The 18,062-nt window shown below is 35.0% G+C and overlaps 2 protein-coding genes across 5 annotated transcripts in view; one reads left to right on the top strand and one right to left on the bottom strand.

Annotated features, from left to right (window-relative positions):
- Window positions 1-14,816, top strand: part of LOC111861789 (glucose dehydrogenase [FAD, quinone]) — a 20,590-nt gene extending 5,774 nt beyond the window's left edge. For 2 of the 4 annotated variants that reach the window (XM_023846639.2, XM_023846637.2), the window contains exon 5: window positions 13,794-14,816. The gene's annotated coding sequence lies outside the window, so the exon portion shown is untranslated. Of the gene's footprint in view, window positions 1-3,986; window positions 6,653-13,793 lie in introns of those variants that run through there. The other 2 variants (XR_002842320.2, XM_023846638.2) reach the window with 2 other exon arrangements.
- Window positions 14,402-18,062, bottom strand: part of LOC111861788 (forkhead box protein J1-B) — a 25,538-nt gene continuing 21,877 nt past the window's right edge. Inside the window, exons 4-5 of the mRNA XM_023846636.2 lie at window positions 16,133-16,320; window positions 14,402-15,411 (exon numbers count right to left, since the gene is read on the bottom strand). Coding sequence (XP_023702404.1) covers window positions 15,028-15,411; window positions 16,133-16,320 — 572 coding nt within the window. The 3' untranslated portion in view covers window positions 14,402-15,027. The remainder of the gene's footprint in view (window positions 15,412-16,132; window positions 16,321-18,062) is intronic.

Genomic DNA, 18,062 nt, shown 5'->3' with positions numbered 1-18,062 from the left:
CCGTGTATTCTTCGTTTTGGCCGACGTTCCTCTGAAACATCGGCCAAAACGAAGAATACACGGTGCCTAAACCCAGAAGACAACTTTCTTCATAGTCATCGCCGTGAAAACCTCAAAACTTACATATATTTTTTTTCTCTGCGTGTTTGGTTCATAGGTTTTTTGTGTTACAAGGCCTCATATCTTTATATTTTGTACACTGTTGATTTCTGAGTTTTTAATGGACGGATATAAGGCAATTTATTTATTTTAGCATGGAGAATATTTAAGAATAACGATTGACTTTCTGAAAAATAACAATCAACACTCATTTTTGTGAATGAAAGTGATAGCAGCCACTTGTTGATAAGTTGCACTATAGAAATGTGTAATGTTTTGACAGAAAGTGTCAGTGAGAATTGAGACTGATTGAATATGAAAAAACGTTCTTACTGCTTCATTTGACAAATATAAATGACATTTTCCAATAACCTGTTGATAAATTGCACTCATAAAAACAAGTGACATTTCACAGAAAATAAATAGCAGTATTTATGTGTTATCACTATATCCATTTTTTTCACACACAAAAACATATATGTCTCATTACTGAGAGGCAGTTCCTAATTACGTGGAAATCTATCGTGTCTTAGACATAGCGCTTTAGAATGTTTCATTTACTGAATATAATTGCTGTTGCATTTCATGTCTGTCTCATGTCTGAAGAGCTTACAAACAGAATTAAAATGTGGCTATCTTTTATCTTCAAAAATATTAACTGTTGTTTGAAGGGTTAAGGGGAAGAATGATTTTAGTGTAGTTCTACAGTGGTTAATAAAATAATTTTCCAATCAATTTGTACTTTGAGACTGTTTTTATAGTGATATGAGATTGTAGTGTTTAAAAAATAATAGTGTACTTTCACATGCATGAAAAAGTAGTGTAATAATTTCTAACATACTGAACAAGAATTAGGACGGCTTCCTCTCATATCCTATTCCATTTTAATTTCATATGTATACAATGCAGTACGCTCCGTTTGGCATAACAACGTGGGAAGTCAGCTGTTCTAATAGCTTTCTTTCAGCTTTAGAGGTGATATGTTTGCATTGACCGTCAAAAGTAAAAAATTCACAAAGTCAGATTCATGAACCACACTCAGGAACTGTCTTCTTAGCAAAGAATTAATTAGAAAATACTGATACCCTTTTTTTTTTTGTAGTAGATAGAAATTCTCTTTACCAGAATTCAGTACACCATTTTGTTAAGATCTGGTTCACTTGGGTCATGATTAAGTCATGGTTCCCCAATAAACAGTGCAAATTTAGGACTCGCACGAAAAAAAAGTTTTGTGGTGTTTTCTGTTAGTGATTACATGAAAAATACAAAACATTAAACATCATCACAACTTTAGAATCTGTGCAGATTCTTTTTTGTTTATACAGAACCAAGTTGAAGTGTAAAATTGCAGGATATTTTCCTGTTGCACATCACAATTATAAAAAGAGGGACCACATATTGACCTGGTAACATTGTCCCCTTTTACAAAATTAAATTGTATTTTTTATTCCTGTATTGATTAACTAAATTTGTTTTATAATAAAATGACATAGCCTCAGGGTTTGCTAGAAACCAGTATGCAAAAATTACATGTCTTGCTTGGCTCTTCAAAGAGGCATAATTTTAACCATGTCATGTTTGGTGAAAACCTGAAATGCCATGCACTTAGGGCTAATATTTTCATAGTATGAATGTTCAGTTAGCTAATTTCATTGGTCATTGGAATTTCTAAGCTCAAATGCAAATGCTCCTCTACAATGTTGGAAAATATTCAAATATAGCTAGGAAAGATGGGTTTGGTAAAGGAATCTCATTTATGTAAGTTTTGAGGTTTTCACGGCGATGACAATGAAGAAACGAAGAATACACGGTGCCTAAACCCAGAAGACAACTTTCTTCATGAATCTCATTTATGTTCAAATAGCAGAATTTGTTTGTGAATCTCAATGATAAAATTTAGGTTATGGTTGCCTTTTTTTTTCCCCCACCCTAAATCATATCTGAAATATATTTTTTTGGCAGCTGATACTTGGTACCAAGGTTTAACTATGAATCATAATAAAATTAAGAGCTGTGGATTTTAAGAGGTACCAGAGTGGCATTCCAGTTCTGCACACCCCATTGCTGACTTTTGGGTCAATTAAGTATAATTAGCATCAGACAAGAATTTTTGCAATTTGTTTGTAGCTATAAAAGTTTTTCCAGCTGACTTCTTCGCTGATATGTATTTTGTTCTCCATCTTAAAGTCTTAGCTCCTGTAACTGAATGGCTACTAACAATGTATTCTTAGTGACAACAGAGTCTTCGAAGTCTAGCATTGCAACATAATTACATTGCTGTAATAGTTCTCACATACCAAATATTTCATAAGTTGTTTAGAAAAACAGTGAACCATATTACTCAGTCCTGCCTGAAGCTATGTATTTCATTGGTCTGACAGGATTTCTTATAATTACTATATAAGGATATTTAAACTTGATTACCTGCTTTAAAGAACAGATTTTCAGTTTTCTACTAACATTAAAACTCATAACTAATACTATAGTTGTTTGTTAAAATGGACGGAAGAAATATTAGTGAGCTTGTGCCAGCACACCCACACGTCATTCTCAATGTGCTGGAATCAACAGAGAATGAAAGTTAGTAAGAAACTCTCTTATGAGAATGAACAATATATGCAGACACATATTATTAAAAATAAACATGCTTAGTATGCTCTGAACATTGTGTGGTGATCAGTGTAGTGTAAAATTATGTTCTTTACATATTTTTGAGATTGCATTGGTCTATTAAACTATATATGACAATTTGTACTTTTTCATTTTGTCTCTCATTCTGTCCAGGCAAATGTCAGGCTGATATCTTTGACTCAGTCATGACTATTTAACTTATCTTTCATGATTTCCTTGCATTCCAGTAGTTTTGTGTTATGTAGCTTATCTTGTATTCAAGAAATATTGGCAGCAGGACTCTGGCCAAGAGAAATTGTGAATAACATCAGATTTGCCTGTACACTAACATGACCTCATTACTGCATTAGAAATTTATCTTAATCCTCATTTCTGTCATCCTCTGAAAGTTAAACATGTTTAGAAATGACTCAAGATTTTTTTGGTCTATTAAATACATGTGTCTGTATGGGCATCATTCAACATAAACTTGATATGCTGAGTTGATTTATACAAGTTTAAGAGGTAAAACAATTTTAAGGTTATTTCACTTGTCATCATTTTAAGTTTCCTGCTAACTCTTCATCAATCTGTTTCCTCCTTGGGTGCAAAGTGATATCACACACACACACACTAGAAGACAAAGGATTTATCTTACATCCTCTGATTACAAGATGGGCTACAGCACATTTGAAACAATGTTTTTTTAATAGTTCACAAATTTCTCTAACCTAATATGTGGGATAAATCAGATCCAGGCTTCAAAATACATTGCCAGAAACTGAGTTTGATCATTAAGGAAAATACTAGAACAATTCTCTTTCATTCAGAAGATATTAATTAAAATGTATGTCATTAGTTTTCCTTCTGTTCCCACTTTGGTAAAAGTTTATGCAATACCCCTCTCCAGAAAGACACTGTATGGACGGATTCTTTCAATATTGCATGTTCCTGTGAAGGGAGATGCAGCCATATTGAATATGTAAAAAATTGAGACCCTTAGCTTATGTTGTTATACAAGATAAATATACATAACAGCATTGTCTTCATCCTCATGTAAAATACTTAGAGATGAAATGCATAAATTAAATTGTCCAATTCACAAATCGAGGCAGATTTCTTATATCATGACATATATTAAATAGGGTGGGGATAAGAAGATGTAAATATCTCTTAGATATTCAAAGATGGAGCTGTACATATAATTTTTCAGATATCTGAGCAGTACCTGATGTAAGTGAATGCTTGATTCAAACTGGGGTTTTTTGTGAATGTAGGTAGTGACCATTGCCACTGGAGAACAGTTCAGTTGGACTGGACGAAGAAAATATTATGTAAGTTTGTCATGGTTCATACTTCATCAAGGCACATAATACAGTGTTATAAATCTAGTTACACTATAACAAAAGTCACAATTTTGTGATTAGCGCTTGTCTATATATGCAGAAACTAAGCACTCAGCTAAGAGACCAGCTGTCCTAACTGACTTGTTTAGGACTTTCTTAGCCCTCCAGGATAATGCAGATAGAACACGTTATGAGAGGCTACCAGAGCTGCCCATCTCACTGTTCTTAGTCATGCCATTTCTTAATCAGTGCTGTATTACTTTTAGGATTAGCATAGTTTCATTTAATGAAAGAAGAATTCAGAATAACTCAGTATAGAGCTAGGTTATGGGCTGGATGGCTGTGATTTGATTGCAGGCACAAGCATCTGCACTGCATCTGGATCAGCTGTGGGACCCACCTAGCCTTTTATTTAATAGGTACTGTGGGCCCTCTCCCCAGGGGAAAAGGGGCTGGATCATGAAGCTGACCACTCACTTTTATTGTTTTTAGCTATACCTACACTCTGTAATACACCTTCATGTTGTGCTTAATTGACAGTTTTTCCTTTGTGTTTAAGAAACAAGAAACATATGCTCAAAACAGTGTTGTATCTCATATCAGTCAGCTTTAATTGGCATAGTTAACTGAACCATATGAGTCACATGAAGGTAGATTGTATAAATTCATTGTTTAAGAACTTTGTTAAAAACCTGTAATATACGTACATGGATAGTGTGTCTCAGTTGAGTGCAAAGAGATTGCTAATCCTAGCTAGGTAAATTCCTGATAAAGAACTAATGCACATTATTATGTATGTATATAAATTATGAACAGATCTTTTGCATGTCATGGGTTTTTCATGATGAATTTTACTATAAAAGATCTACATATTTTAATGAATGTAATAATGTTCTTTATGACTATAATAGCTGCATCCACTTTTCTTGGGTCTTTTCAAACCAGTGAGTCCTTATTTTATAAAATTTCATTCAAAGAATGGTTTTCTTGTATATTTCGTTTCAAATTTCTCATTTTTATGTCAGTAATCTTAAACATTCCATCTCAGGCTGCACCTCCCTTTCCTAACATAGCAATGTTTGAGTGCCTGTGCCCATCCCTAATGCTAAACAATTTGAGCTGCTAGTAATACTAATAAAAATACTGTTAGAAAATACTGGTGCATGCTATTTTCAATATTGCTAATGTGAAAATACAGTTATTATATGATTAATACACTTTGTTCTTGCATTTCTATTTTTTGTTTTATGATAAATTTAAACATTGCCTGCAGATGAAGTCACAACCAAAAATTATAGAGTACAGTTCAGTGCATTCCTGTATGTCATTCACAACCAATACCTAAATACTCCATACTGTGAAAAGTTTTGAACATCTTTGAGTTACCATATTTGTTCTTAAGCCAGTACAAGGGTCTAATTATACTGTATAGGCAAAGACACAGAACAGTGCAACCATTATCAGCTTGTATATTGTTACATATTTTTTTATGTGTTGCATATTACAAAAATTTATGAAGTTAAATGTATTCTCTTGTGATCTGCATTGATGTGTAGCAGATTTTTGTATTATGGTTGTACTCATATAGGAAGGTGGGGAACCTGAGGTGTACTGGCATCGTTTTGATTTTTGACAAGAACATAGGAACATTTCTCTTTATCACCAGGTCTAGTACAACTCAGTGGGTTCAATGGTATCAGTCCAACATTCTGTCCATTTGATGCAGGCAGCTTTTCCTCCAGAGCATCAAGCTGACCATTCATTGGGCTGAATAAGATACTGTTTTCCTTCCACAATTTCATACTCCAAAAATAGCAATAAATGATTGGGATTTGAATACATGTATGAAGTAGTGAATTTTGTTTTTAAATTTTAAAATAACAAAGTGCATACTGCAATGTAAAATAATCCTTTCAGATTTTGGAAAAGCAAATTTTTTATTTTGAGCCTGATCAAATGGAAAGTTTAATTCAGGATTATGAATATGTTACTGTTATATGAGACCTGTTAAGTAGTTTAACATAATTTCTGTTGTGTATATACAGTTCTAAAAATGTTGTTGCTAGATATATTATTCAAACTGGTAGGTCAAAAAGGACTGATAAAAATTAATCCCTCCCATTGCATTGTCAATATGCAAAGTATAATGTAATAAGAGAAATTAAGACAACAGGGCATCCAAGATGTGGCTATCCAAGGAAATTAAGTTCTGTATACCATATACCAGTCACTGTGAAGCAATGTGCAATTTGTCAAAGTTGTTTTGTAGTCCCAAGTAATAAACTGAGTGGAAAAATATAGGCTGCTCCTGACTTCTGACCCTGATGCATTCTTGAAACTCGCAATGTAAGTTGAAGTATCATATGCACAGTATCAGTATCTGATAGACTTACATGTCAGAAATTTAGGTACTGTCCAGTACCATACCATCAAGCATATGCTTTTTGAACTTTTCAATAGCACCACAATCACTTTTATCCTTGTATGTTACTGTTTCCTTCCATATCCCTATATACAATTGTATGTGTGTAAAAAGAAACAGTAAGGTAAAGCTATCCCTGTAACAGGCCGTGAAGGCCCATAGGGTTGTGAGACATCAAGGCTCCCGCATTTTCTCTAGATAATCGGCTCACAGATGGCGGTAAGGTTGTCAGCCTTACACACTAGCTGCCCTTTATTCCCCAGGAAGATTCCTGATACTTATTTCCATTAGAGGCTGAGTTGACTGCAGGGCCATAGTACCAGTGGAAGGATTTGGTAAATTCAAAAAAATCCACCTCATTGGGACTCGAACCCATGACCTTCCAGCTTGTAGCATAGTGCCTCAACCAACTACACTACCATGTACCCCGAAAAAGAACACAGTAAGGTCCAGATAATATTGGTAAACACATTTCAGGCACTCAAGATGGTGGTAACTGAGGAGTCATGTCAGACAACTGAATACTGGCTGAAATGCACACAAGAAAGTAGATTTGGAGGGTTGAAACAATATCAGATGTTAAATATCACGTGTCTGGCATATGATATTGGGTGTTGATTTCAAGGTATCAGAATTATTGCTAGTGAGGTGGGACTAAGTACCTTGTACTACAGCCGCTTCTGGCCTATTGTACGAGCCCCAGATGATAAGTGAGGATGATTGTGGAGCAATTGATGGAATGAAGATTGGCAGGGGAAACTGAAGTGCTCAGAGAAAACCTGCCCCGGCACCACTTTGTCCACCACAAATCCCACTTGACCAGACCCCGGGATCAAACCTCAGCCGCCGCAGTGGGAAGCCAGCAACTAACTTCTTGAGCTATGGTGTGGCCCAATGTGTCAGTATATTAATGTTGTGAATTTATTGTAAGTTGAAACATAAGTCAGAAACGCCATGTGCATGATTCTGTACTGTTTGGTACAATTATTACAAGTTAGTAATTTTGCACTTAGAGGTAGTGTAACTGGTGGCATTCTTGAACATTATAACATTTTGTTCAGAATACAGCTTGAAATATGGTAACTGAAAGTACAGATTTGCACTGTCAGGGGGCCAACAGTTGCGTTGTCATACAGAATAAGGATGCATATATATAAACTTAAGCGAAATTGTAATGTCTGAGCTCAGTTCAGAGCTTAATGTGTTCTCTTACTTATATTACAAATCACAGATAAATCCCTGCCTAATAATAAAAAAAAAACATCAATCACAAATATGAAACATATGTGAGTATAACATTTTGAGCCCTTGAAAATATTGTTTTTTATGTTAATGAGTACTTAATATAATCAACTCTGTGCTTGTAAAGTAAGTAATTTAATGAAGAGTGTAAATTTTTGGTCCAAGTCAGTATTGGAAGAAATTATGCCACATTTTTGCAACTTTTGCTCTGAAGCAGAGATAAATAAAACTTTTCAGGATTTAAACTTGCACTGGAGCAAAATTATCAAAATATTCAGAATGCCCGGTGTATTGGTAAATTGTGTCAAATCTTGTTCCTCCCGAATGTATATAGGTCAGTGGGGGGGGGAGACAGATGCTGACTCATCCTGTTAGTTCTTTGACTGTTAAAGTGTCTAGAATCACAGTTTGTGAAAATAACTAGTTTTTGCCTAATTTACGTAGAAGAGAAAAACTTCGTAAACAAGAAGTAAAAATTTATCTATGAACTTCTTAGTGGTTCGTGGTTCTTAATGTCTGAATTGTTGGAATGATGTGACTCCAAATGCAAATAAAATAGATTCTCTGTCTTAGAAATACCTGTAAAAATGGAAAGGCCAGAGTACTTGTAACATGAGAGGAAAAGGAGTACAAAACATAGTTGATTCATGTTGATTTTTTCAAAATATCTAAATAAATTGTACTTTGATATGATTCAGAGTTCATCACTATAGTTATACCCAACTGACTTTTATGCTTGTATCTGATTGGTGGTTTTTAGAGTTAAAGGGTACCTTGGTCTGTTTCCATACCATACAACAAATTTATATACATGGTATCCCAGACACTTCACTATTACATTCTTTTATTTTTATTTTTGTGATTGATTTTCTGGGACCCCCCATGTGTGTTCTAAACACATTTTATATTTAACAAAAGCCATATAGCATTGCATTAAGTTGACATCCACATTTTGAAAGTAGATGAACTACAAGCTTCCATTTTGTCTTCACTCAGAACATTATTCCTGAAGATTTGAATATTCAATCACTAATGAAATATACCATCACAGCCTATCCTATCCCAACCCACAGTTGCATATTTGAGATAACATGAAAAGTTGAGTCATCCTATTGGATTCTTTCCAGCTTCCACATATGGTTGTCAGACATCAGAATTTGACTGCTTGACAGTAGAAACTTTATATTGCTCTGTACCATTAAAACCGATATTTATCAGCAGGTTTGTTAGTGCACAATAGTAAAATTCTCCCTGCTATGCTTTCTGTCTCTAATACTGTTAATTGCATTGAAATTTACACATTCACTTCAGCTAAATATGAATTCCTTATTGAAAAATTATTTTTTAAAGTGCTCGACATTAAAAAGTTTGTTGCCTTTAGGTCTGTTACACCGTTCAGTCTTGTAGACAGATACAAACATCTCAGAGGAAGATCCTGTTTCTGTCTTCAGTGTCAAAGTGTTCAGGGTGAGAAGTCAGTTGGTTTTCATATGAAGGTTGCAAGGGAGGTGTTGAATGAACAGCATGTTCCTCTGAAGTGTTGGTATTTGCCTATAAGACTACATGATGTCAACCCAGGACAATCGCTGCCATGAGAACCTCAGTACCTGTATTGAAAACTTGCCGTTAGTGTTTCTTTTGTGTATAATTTACTACAGTGGACTTCTGCTAATCTGGAACTTTTACTTCTGTCTTCACTAGGTTAATCATCGTTTACTTGAGGAAAGGTGAAAATGTCTTTTGGGAAGGGGGATTTATTTAAAGACTTGTCAGGACTGTATTATGTTAGTGGCAGGATGAGTAATGAATTTGAAATTATTTGGAAGGAAGCAGTTGTGGCCTAAATGAGTTAATATCGTGTATTTGAGTGGAAGGACTGAGGAAAACCATAAAAACCTCAGGATAGCCATTAATATGGCCAAGATTCATACCAAGCACTTGCTGAATATGAGTAGAGAATTACCTGTAGACCATTGTGTTCAGTGCAAGAAATTTCCTGATATGATTTACTGTTAATGATAGTGAGGCAATACAAATATTGAACAGTGCTGAAGAAATAAAAGGTAATGAGTCTGATGACAAAAAATTTTGATCCAGCTCATAAAGTAACCATTGTACAATTAATTATAATCTATCATTATGCAGAACAGAAGTCTTTATGCACATTATCTTTTGAAAATTCAACTTTGCTCTTCAATAAGTGAAAAGATGCTGGAAGAAAAGTTCTGTCATCAGAAAAATAAAAAGAAGCACAGTAGATCTTGCCATGTTATATGTTCCCCATCTCTAAATCCTCCCATATTTAACATTCAGTTATACTGATCCCAAGTCAATTGTTTCAATGTTAAATTTCGTCCATTTAAGATTTTCCTCAATTTACTGTTCACATCCATTGCTCCCCAGAAGAATAGAATTTTCACTGTAGTAGATCATTTAATAAAATTTAGATTTGCTTAATAGCTTAAGTTACATGGGAAGATTATTGTTGTTTGGTTACCTGTAAATAGAAATACTGAATTATGCTTCTTCATTTGGATGTTTTGTGGTTTTAAAATTTTAGTACATTCAATTGTTTATGTGCAAGATGTATTTTTTTCCAAATACTGCCAACCTATTTGAGGATGAGCTCAGTTTTAAATCCAGCAATGTCCACTCAGTAAACAAGTAAGCAGTTTAGACTAGTGTTGCTGTTGAATTTGAGGTTCTTATAGCTGTGACTGTGAAGAGTATAGTCTTCTGGGTTGTAATGCCATGTAACTCAGAGAGAGCCTGATGTTTTAGCAGAAAATATCGCCACCATCTTCAGGGTCAAAAGTAAGCAAAAGAAGAAATCATCTCTTTTTGCTGGTTTCCTGCTTGGCTTGCTCTTTAATGCTGAAGATAGTGAAATGATCCTCTGAATAATTGCACTCTCTCTAAACTACACATTTTTTACAGTTTAGAAGACTTGGATATACTTCAGAGCAGTGAAATGTAATTCTGTCCTCAAAATGTTAATTGTTCTTTTGGCCAAGTCTCCTGCCAGTTGGTTACATTTATGCTTTTAGGCAGAAGTCAAATATATATTATGGGTCTTTCCTTCAACATCATCTTATGTCTGGCACATATATATGACCAAAAGAACTTTCATAATGTATGAGATATATTACCTTCTCTGTGTCAGTACCAATACAATGCTGATAATCACAGACTTGGCAAGAGGACAAAGTGTCCAGAGATATACGAGTATAGTACTGTATAATCACAACATTCATCGTGAGTTTTTGCCTTCTTATACAAATACCATATATGAACCTGGATAGGATCTGCTGAGATACATCTAATCTCTGTTGGCTTAATGTATCCAGGGAAACTTTCTCCTTGTGGCCATTTTAATCCTTTCACCGTTGTTGACATATAGTTTCCATTATCCAAAAATATATATCTAGGTCATTCACAGAATGTGTGTGTGTTCTGAGTTAATTTTGTATAGATAGAAAATTTGTTTTTAAATCAGCAGTGAAAGGGTTATTTGCATCTGTGAAAAGTATTGGATCCTCCATACCATTTCTAATTAATGACAGGAATAAACAAATATTATTAAGTAAATTCACAAGCTTATAATATAATTTCTTAATTGTTGCATAAGAAGTGTTTGTAAGTTTGGTTTACTTCCAGACTTGCAATTTAAGTAAAGAACATGAAACAAATGAACTTCAAAATATGATACTGTAATCACAGAAATGCCTTAGACTTATATTTGTGCACCACACTCCATCAACAATGTGAGACATCATAACACGAAACTCTTCCAAACACTGTGTAAAAGCATGAAAGTCACACATGTCAGTTGCTGTAATGAACTTCATCTGCAGATTACTATCTTGTGTGATGTTATGACAAGTCTGGTAGGAGTTTACTGTCACTTCATCTTCAGGATTGAAGAGGAAACTGACCAAAGAAGCAGCAGGTACTCCTGCTTTCCTATTTGCTTGCTTGGCTTACCGCTTAAAACCTGAAGATGGAAGCAATAGGTACCTCCAAAATGTTGGTAAAGTTCTGTGAGACTACATGGCATAACATCCGAGAAGATAGTAATTTCCATAGTCCTCGCCGTGAGAACCGGAATCTCGCAACTTGGTGTAACATTTTCTTTCATCAGATAACATTACACTTTAAACAACATCTACTGTCACTTCTCATAAGTTAGACATTATCCAACTTTATTGCTGAAAATTAGTTACATAAGTGAATTTTATGACTGATATATTTCAGGAATTAAAATTTTGTTGTGTTTTGAGTACTGACTGAAAAATGTTTGAAGTTCATTACAAGCATTTGTTAGATCAGTTTCAACTTTCACTGTGCTCCAAATATCAATGTGCAGAACTCCTGGTTTTTGTGTTTTAAAAATGAAGCCTTGTGCAGCTGAGACAAAAATGGACGGATTGCCTTGTCATTATATTTTACCTATTAATAATATACATATCATATTGCCGCAGCCCCACGTATCTACTGATGCGTAGCATGGAAGTCAACAAACAGTACATAATCCAATACTTGTGCTTTGGTTCTCCCCAGCTGCCCCATAAAAATGATTATCATATAGAAGCTTTATGTTAAGTTTAGGCAGAGTGCTGAAAATTAATGATTCCCTAGAAAAGAAGTGGAATATATGCCACAGGTAAATATGGAAGTGGTATGGGGTTAAACTGTACTTATAATTTATACTGTATGCAACAGCTGTCAGTGCCCCATTGCTACATAATTCTGTCTTCAATCAAAAATAACCGTTCATCTCTTCCGTACTGATGTACAGAGTTTAGTGTAGTGGAATCTATTAGAACACTAGTAGCAGTGACCAAACAAGTTAACTTGAGTGGTAATGCTTCTCATTTGTGTTTGAGAAGTGTGAGGTTTAAATCTCAACTGGGACATCAACTATCCTGGCTAAGATTTTTTTGTGATTTTCCTTAGTTCCTCCATGTAAATTCTGGGATAGTACCATAAATAAGGCCATGACCACTTCGTTTCACATCCTTTCTGGTTCATTACTCACCATCCAGTATATGAAACCATACACTCTAGATTACTGATCACATTGTCAAATAAAATATAAACTAGTAGAAATGTAACTGTGCACTGTATGACCAATGGATCTAAAACCTTCAGAATTCTTCAAAGCAATGCATTTATTTTCATAGCTTAAAAATCGCTTCTCCAGCCTTTGTGAGTAAGGGAATGACAGTTTTGTTATGATATGTGTGATGGTTGTACTATGCCTGCCTCTTTGTTTTCTTATCATCAAAAAAATTTCATTTTAAGAATAGCATTCCTTTCCTCACTGAATAAATTTGTTTTCATGTTAATACCCCATCTTTAGTATCTGTAATTGAGTCACATTAATTTCAACAAAAGCATAACTGAAAAGTGGCAGCCAGTCGAAGAGAGAGAGTGATGGGTGTTTTAGCAGAGGGAGGAGACATACATTTAAATGTAGGGGTGGAAATGGTATCATCATTCATAGCTCACTTGTTGTCTGAGGTGTTAGATCGGTTGTCAGAATATCCAGTTATGCTCTTAAGGATTAAATCAATCTAGTGCTTTCAGTTTTTTGTTTAGTTATACACAAGATGTGCACTTACAAAATAATAGTCTGATGTTACATTTTTCTTTTCTAAATATGCTTTTGATATTTTATATCTCAAATCTTATAAACAATATATGACTCAAAAAATAATATGTAAACAAAACTTGCGTGCAACAGTAACAATAATAGTAATATACATTTAAAGTTTGATTGCTTTTGTTTCTTAGTTTGCACAATTATGGATGTGACAGTCTGGTATATGGCCTCTTCTCATTGAAAATGCATTGAGTAGTATATTAAAAAACAATGCTTCTTTCACATATGCTATTTCTTTCTTAGTGTTAATGTAAACACAAAATGAATGTACACAAGTTGAACTTCAATTTGTGTAGAGATATGTATTCTGCTGCTCCCTTTTCTGCACATAAGAAACCTTCTTAGTTATGAAATGTACCTAAAAACTAGTTATTTTGTATGTTAACATCTTCATTTTGTTCATTTCCAGTGCCTTCAGATCCAGGCATAGTTATGTGATATAAATGGCACCGAGGTACTTCAAATGGATCAACCAGTGTATAAGATATATTAGCTCCTGCTACTTGTAAGTGTGTCTCCACAGATGTTCTCATAGGCTTCAAACATGGGGAGATGAAAGTTACTTTATGTGTGTACAGGAACAGTAACAAAAAGTAAAAAGAATTTTGATACCTAAAGTTTCAAACTAATATTGTATGTTGCATTGGATCAGAGGTTCTCTCAGTAGTGACCAAGAACAATACTACCTTCTAGAATGTGATGCTGTGTAGCCTGGTAGTTCATCAACATTTTGGAGCAAAGTACTGTCTCCATCATCATGGCTGAAGATGTGCTATGCAAGTAACAAGTAAGGAACCAGCTGCAGCTTGCTTCGTGTTCATTCCTTGCTTAGCATATCTTCAATCCTGAAGATGGAGGCACTACATTACTCCAAAATGTAAGTGAACTGTTGGACTGCATAGTGCCATATCACAGAAGATAATACTCTTCAGCCTATACTGCCTTTTTGTTTGCATTCATAATTGCTATGTGTACAAAAGGGTATGTTACAGGTATAAATCTCATCATTTGTTATCGTTTTCAGTTCCTTACACACACAGAAACAGAATGTAAGTTTTGGTAATACTTTCTGTCTGTGATACTAACCAATTATGGAGGGTTTTTAAAATAACTTGTTGATTGCTTTCTTGGATTGTAGTCACCATAAATGCATAGGTTATTTGTAACTGTGAAGCTCTCACTTTGAATTCCTACTTTTGTTCAATATTAGACTTTTTTTTTATATCTCTACAACACAATTGCAGTTTGATATACTTCCGCAAATTGTTATTTTAATTATAAGAAAATTGTATGTGTTTGCATTTGGGATATTGGTGAAACCTTTTTCGGGGTTCCTTATGAATTGAAAATTGACAAATAATATAATTTACTTCTGTATTTTTACGATCAGATGATTTTTGTTATGCAGCATTAAAATCATGTTGTCTATTTAGTAAGTAATTTCTTTTGTGATGTGACTGTTGCCTTCCTCCTCAATAGCTTTGATACCAAATATTGGGATTCCATGAAAATGCATAGTTCATGGGGATGTTGGACAAAAAGCCCTAATTCCAGCCTAGTGGTAGCTTCTGATATAAGTTGTAGGCAGTTGCTGAGGCCCAAACCACAAGCAGGTAGCAGTACTGGCAGTCAGTCTCAGTTCACTATAGCAAGTCTAGATACACGTTCAAACATTCCATTTGCCTTTCATCCCATCCCTCGTAGTCACGTAACAATGTTGCAAACTCTTCATCTTCAATAACAATGGATGGTGGCTCAGGTGATGCTTGATGGATAACTGGAGCTGTGCTGGTAACTGGTTCGTGTGTGGTGGATGGTGTACTTGAGGTATTCTGTACTCGTTTGATTGAACAGTGATTCCGACATCGACGGGACGTGACACGTGTGATGCCTCGTCTCTTGCTACGCTGTCCCTCTTCCAGCCGGTCCATATCTAATTGCCAGAAACCTCCTTTTCCAGGTTCATCTTTGGAGCGTGGAACTTTTACAAAGCATTTGTTCAGGGACAAATTGTGTCGTATTGAATTCTGTGGCACACAAAATAATTTAATCAACAATTCTGTTAGACCTTGTCTATTTTCTGAATATATATGATACAGATATTGACTTATGCAAGCAGACTGTCCTCCTTTCATCAAATAACTGGGTTCAACTTTATTGACATTTTGTATTCTAGTTCTTTGTCTTCACTTTTTTTTTGCAGCAGCTTAGGTTAAACATAGAATCCTAAAACTGATATAAATCAAACATTATCCCAAACCTCTAAAGCAGCCCTGTCCAACGCGGCGCCCGCGGACACCATGGTGCCTGTGGTATATTTTTCTGGTGCCCTCCGTAACCACATATATTTGAGCCGATTTTTAATATTAATTCAAATTGTAAAACAAGAGACATTTTTGAATGTCTGAGTACTGTTAAATATTTTAGAAAAATTGTATTATTATTATTATTATTAGTAGTAGTAGTAGTAGTAGTAGTAGTAGTAGTAGTAGTAGTAGTAGTAGTAGTAGTGTGTGGTGGCACCCGCACCTCCATAGGCATCAGTGAATTGTGCCCGAGTACATAAGAACGTTGGACAGCACTGCTCTAAAGGATCGTTAGCATTAGATATGTGTGTTAGGTTGTAAATGATGAAGTGATGATAATTTTGTTACATGAACTTTCCTTTCATCATAGAAGTTATCATTAATGGGTCACTTTATCCTTTTTAATACCTATTTATTATAATTCACTCTCTCTCTCTCTCACCTGCCAGCTAGGATCTGCGTTACGGTAATATAGGAAGTTGTCTCGGATCCACTTGTAGATGGCAGACAATGTCATCTTATTGTTGTTAGCTGCCATGGCCATACAGATTAGTGCAGCATATGAATATGGTGGCTTATGGTCCCCAGAGCTGCGATAGTCCTCCAAGTTGTGTTCTGACAGCATGGTCCCTGTAGGAACAATTTTTGCTTTATGATTGTGGAATGATGAAGGTGCAAGGATCATCTGTTTGAGCAAAATTACCAGAAGGATTGTAATCAGGGGATATATTTTTTGGTTTACATATCTAAAGAAATCAAATAAGAGGTGAATTTACATAGTAAGAAGTTTCATAGTTTCTCCTTGTCTCTTATTTTGCTATTGTGGTTAAACACAGGAGAATGTAATGTATCATTCACATAGTACATACATATGTAAGCAATGCTGACATATGTTTTCCAGGATATTACCCTGAAGAAGGTCATGATTGCTTCCTTCCCCATCCACCTCATTTTATATGACACTAAATAAGCTATGTAGTTAATACAGATTCTTTAATCCTTTTTGTGCTGAGTTTTTTGCTAATTTGTTATGAAGAAGTGTCAACCTGATCTAACTGAACATGTCAAAAGGTATTCATCTGTAGAATGAAATAAAAAGTGAAATAATTAAGAAAGTTATGGAAATGTGAAGTGAACGATTTTGAAATGTATTATGACATGATGGCTGAAAGCTGGAATAGTGGAATGAATAGATGTGGCCATTGCTAGGCAATGGAGCAATAAATATGTGTCCATGACAACGAAAAACACACAACAAAAGAGGACGTGGTGTTTTTATGTAGCCATCACTATGCAACAGCAACACCTGTCCACAACAATGAATGAATGCGCAACAGTGGAGGAGCCATTGCAGGTGATGTCTTTTGCATGGTCCCTTAGAAGCCACTACCTGGCAACGACTAGTGGACAAACAGAAGATTTTATATGTGCTATAGTTTTAGTGATTTGTAGTGTGTGTGTACATTAGTGAGACTATTTGTACATACAACTTACAAGCGTGCAGTAAATCCAGTTATGACTCCAAACCCTGTGTATAGTGACACACCCATGATAACATTTTGAAGGAAAATAAGAGTTATTACAAAGGTATATCTGAGTATGATAATTAGATGAACAGTTAATTTGTTTTTTTCAGAGCTGACTCAGCCAAGAGACCAACTACTGTGCATTTTTTTTTTCTTCAGCCCCTCCAGGAAAATGTTAGTGTAGCACCTTAAATTAAATCGCTTCCTTTCACATCTTCTCAAATTCATTATTTATTTATCATCCTATCATTGCATATATGTAATGTTAGCAATTTAAATTGTTGTTTACTCTTTTCTGCATATTATTTTCCCACTATTTTTCTAAAATTATTCAATTTTAGGGTAAAAATGAGAAGAACTCAACAAAAATTCATTGTCGTAGCCTATTTAATGAAGCTCAGTGATGCATTAAAAGGAGATTGTTATTTCTAGATGTGGTCTAAAGTCACATGTCACACTATATGGTAATGGATTCTTCTTTGACTTAACTCAGTATTGCAGAAATAGAGTTAAATGAACCAGGCATATATAATTATTTCAGAATTGAAATAATGAATAAAGGAGCTGACGAGCTGTTTTTATTATAGATTATGGACCTCTATACAACAAGAATGGTCAGTCACGGTAGCTGAGCGGTCTAAGGCATGTACTGTCATCGCTTGCTTGGAAACCGGGATCGTGGGTTAGAATCCCACTCAGGGCATGGATGTTTTTCTGTGTTTGTGTACAGGTAGAGGCCTTGTGATGAGCTGATCACCCGCCCAAGGAGTCCTACCGAATATGTAAGATCTAGAAAAACCGAAATGAACGGAGAAGTTCATGGAGGTAGGCCTAGGCCCATCTGGG

This window comes from Cryptotermes secundus, unplaced genomic scaffold, assembly GCF_002891405.2.
Source record: "Cryptotermes secundus unplaced genomic scaffold, Csec_1.0 scaffold413, whole genome shotgun sequence".
NCBI lineage: Eukaryota > Metazoa > Arthropoda > Insecta > Blattodea > Kalotermitidae > Cryptotermes > Cryptotermes secundus.
The sequence above is the reverse complement of the archived record's forward strand: the minus strand, read 5'-3'. Positions and strand labels throughout refer to the sequence as shown.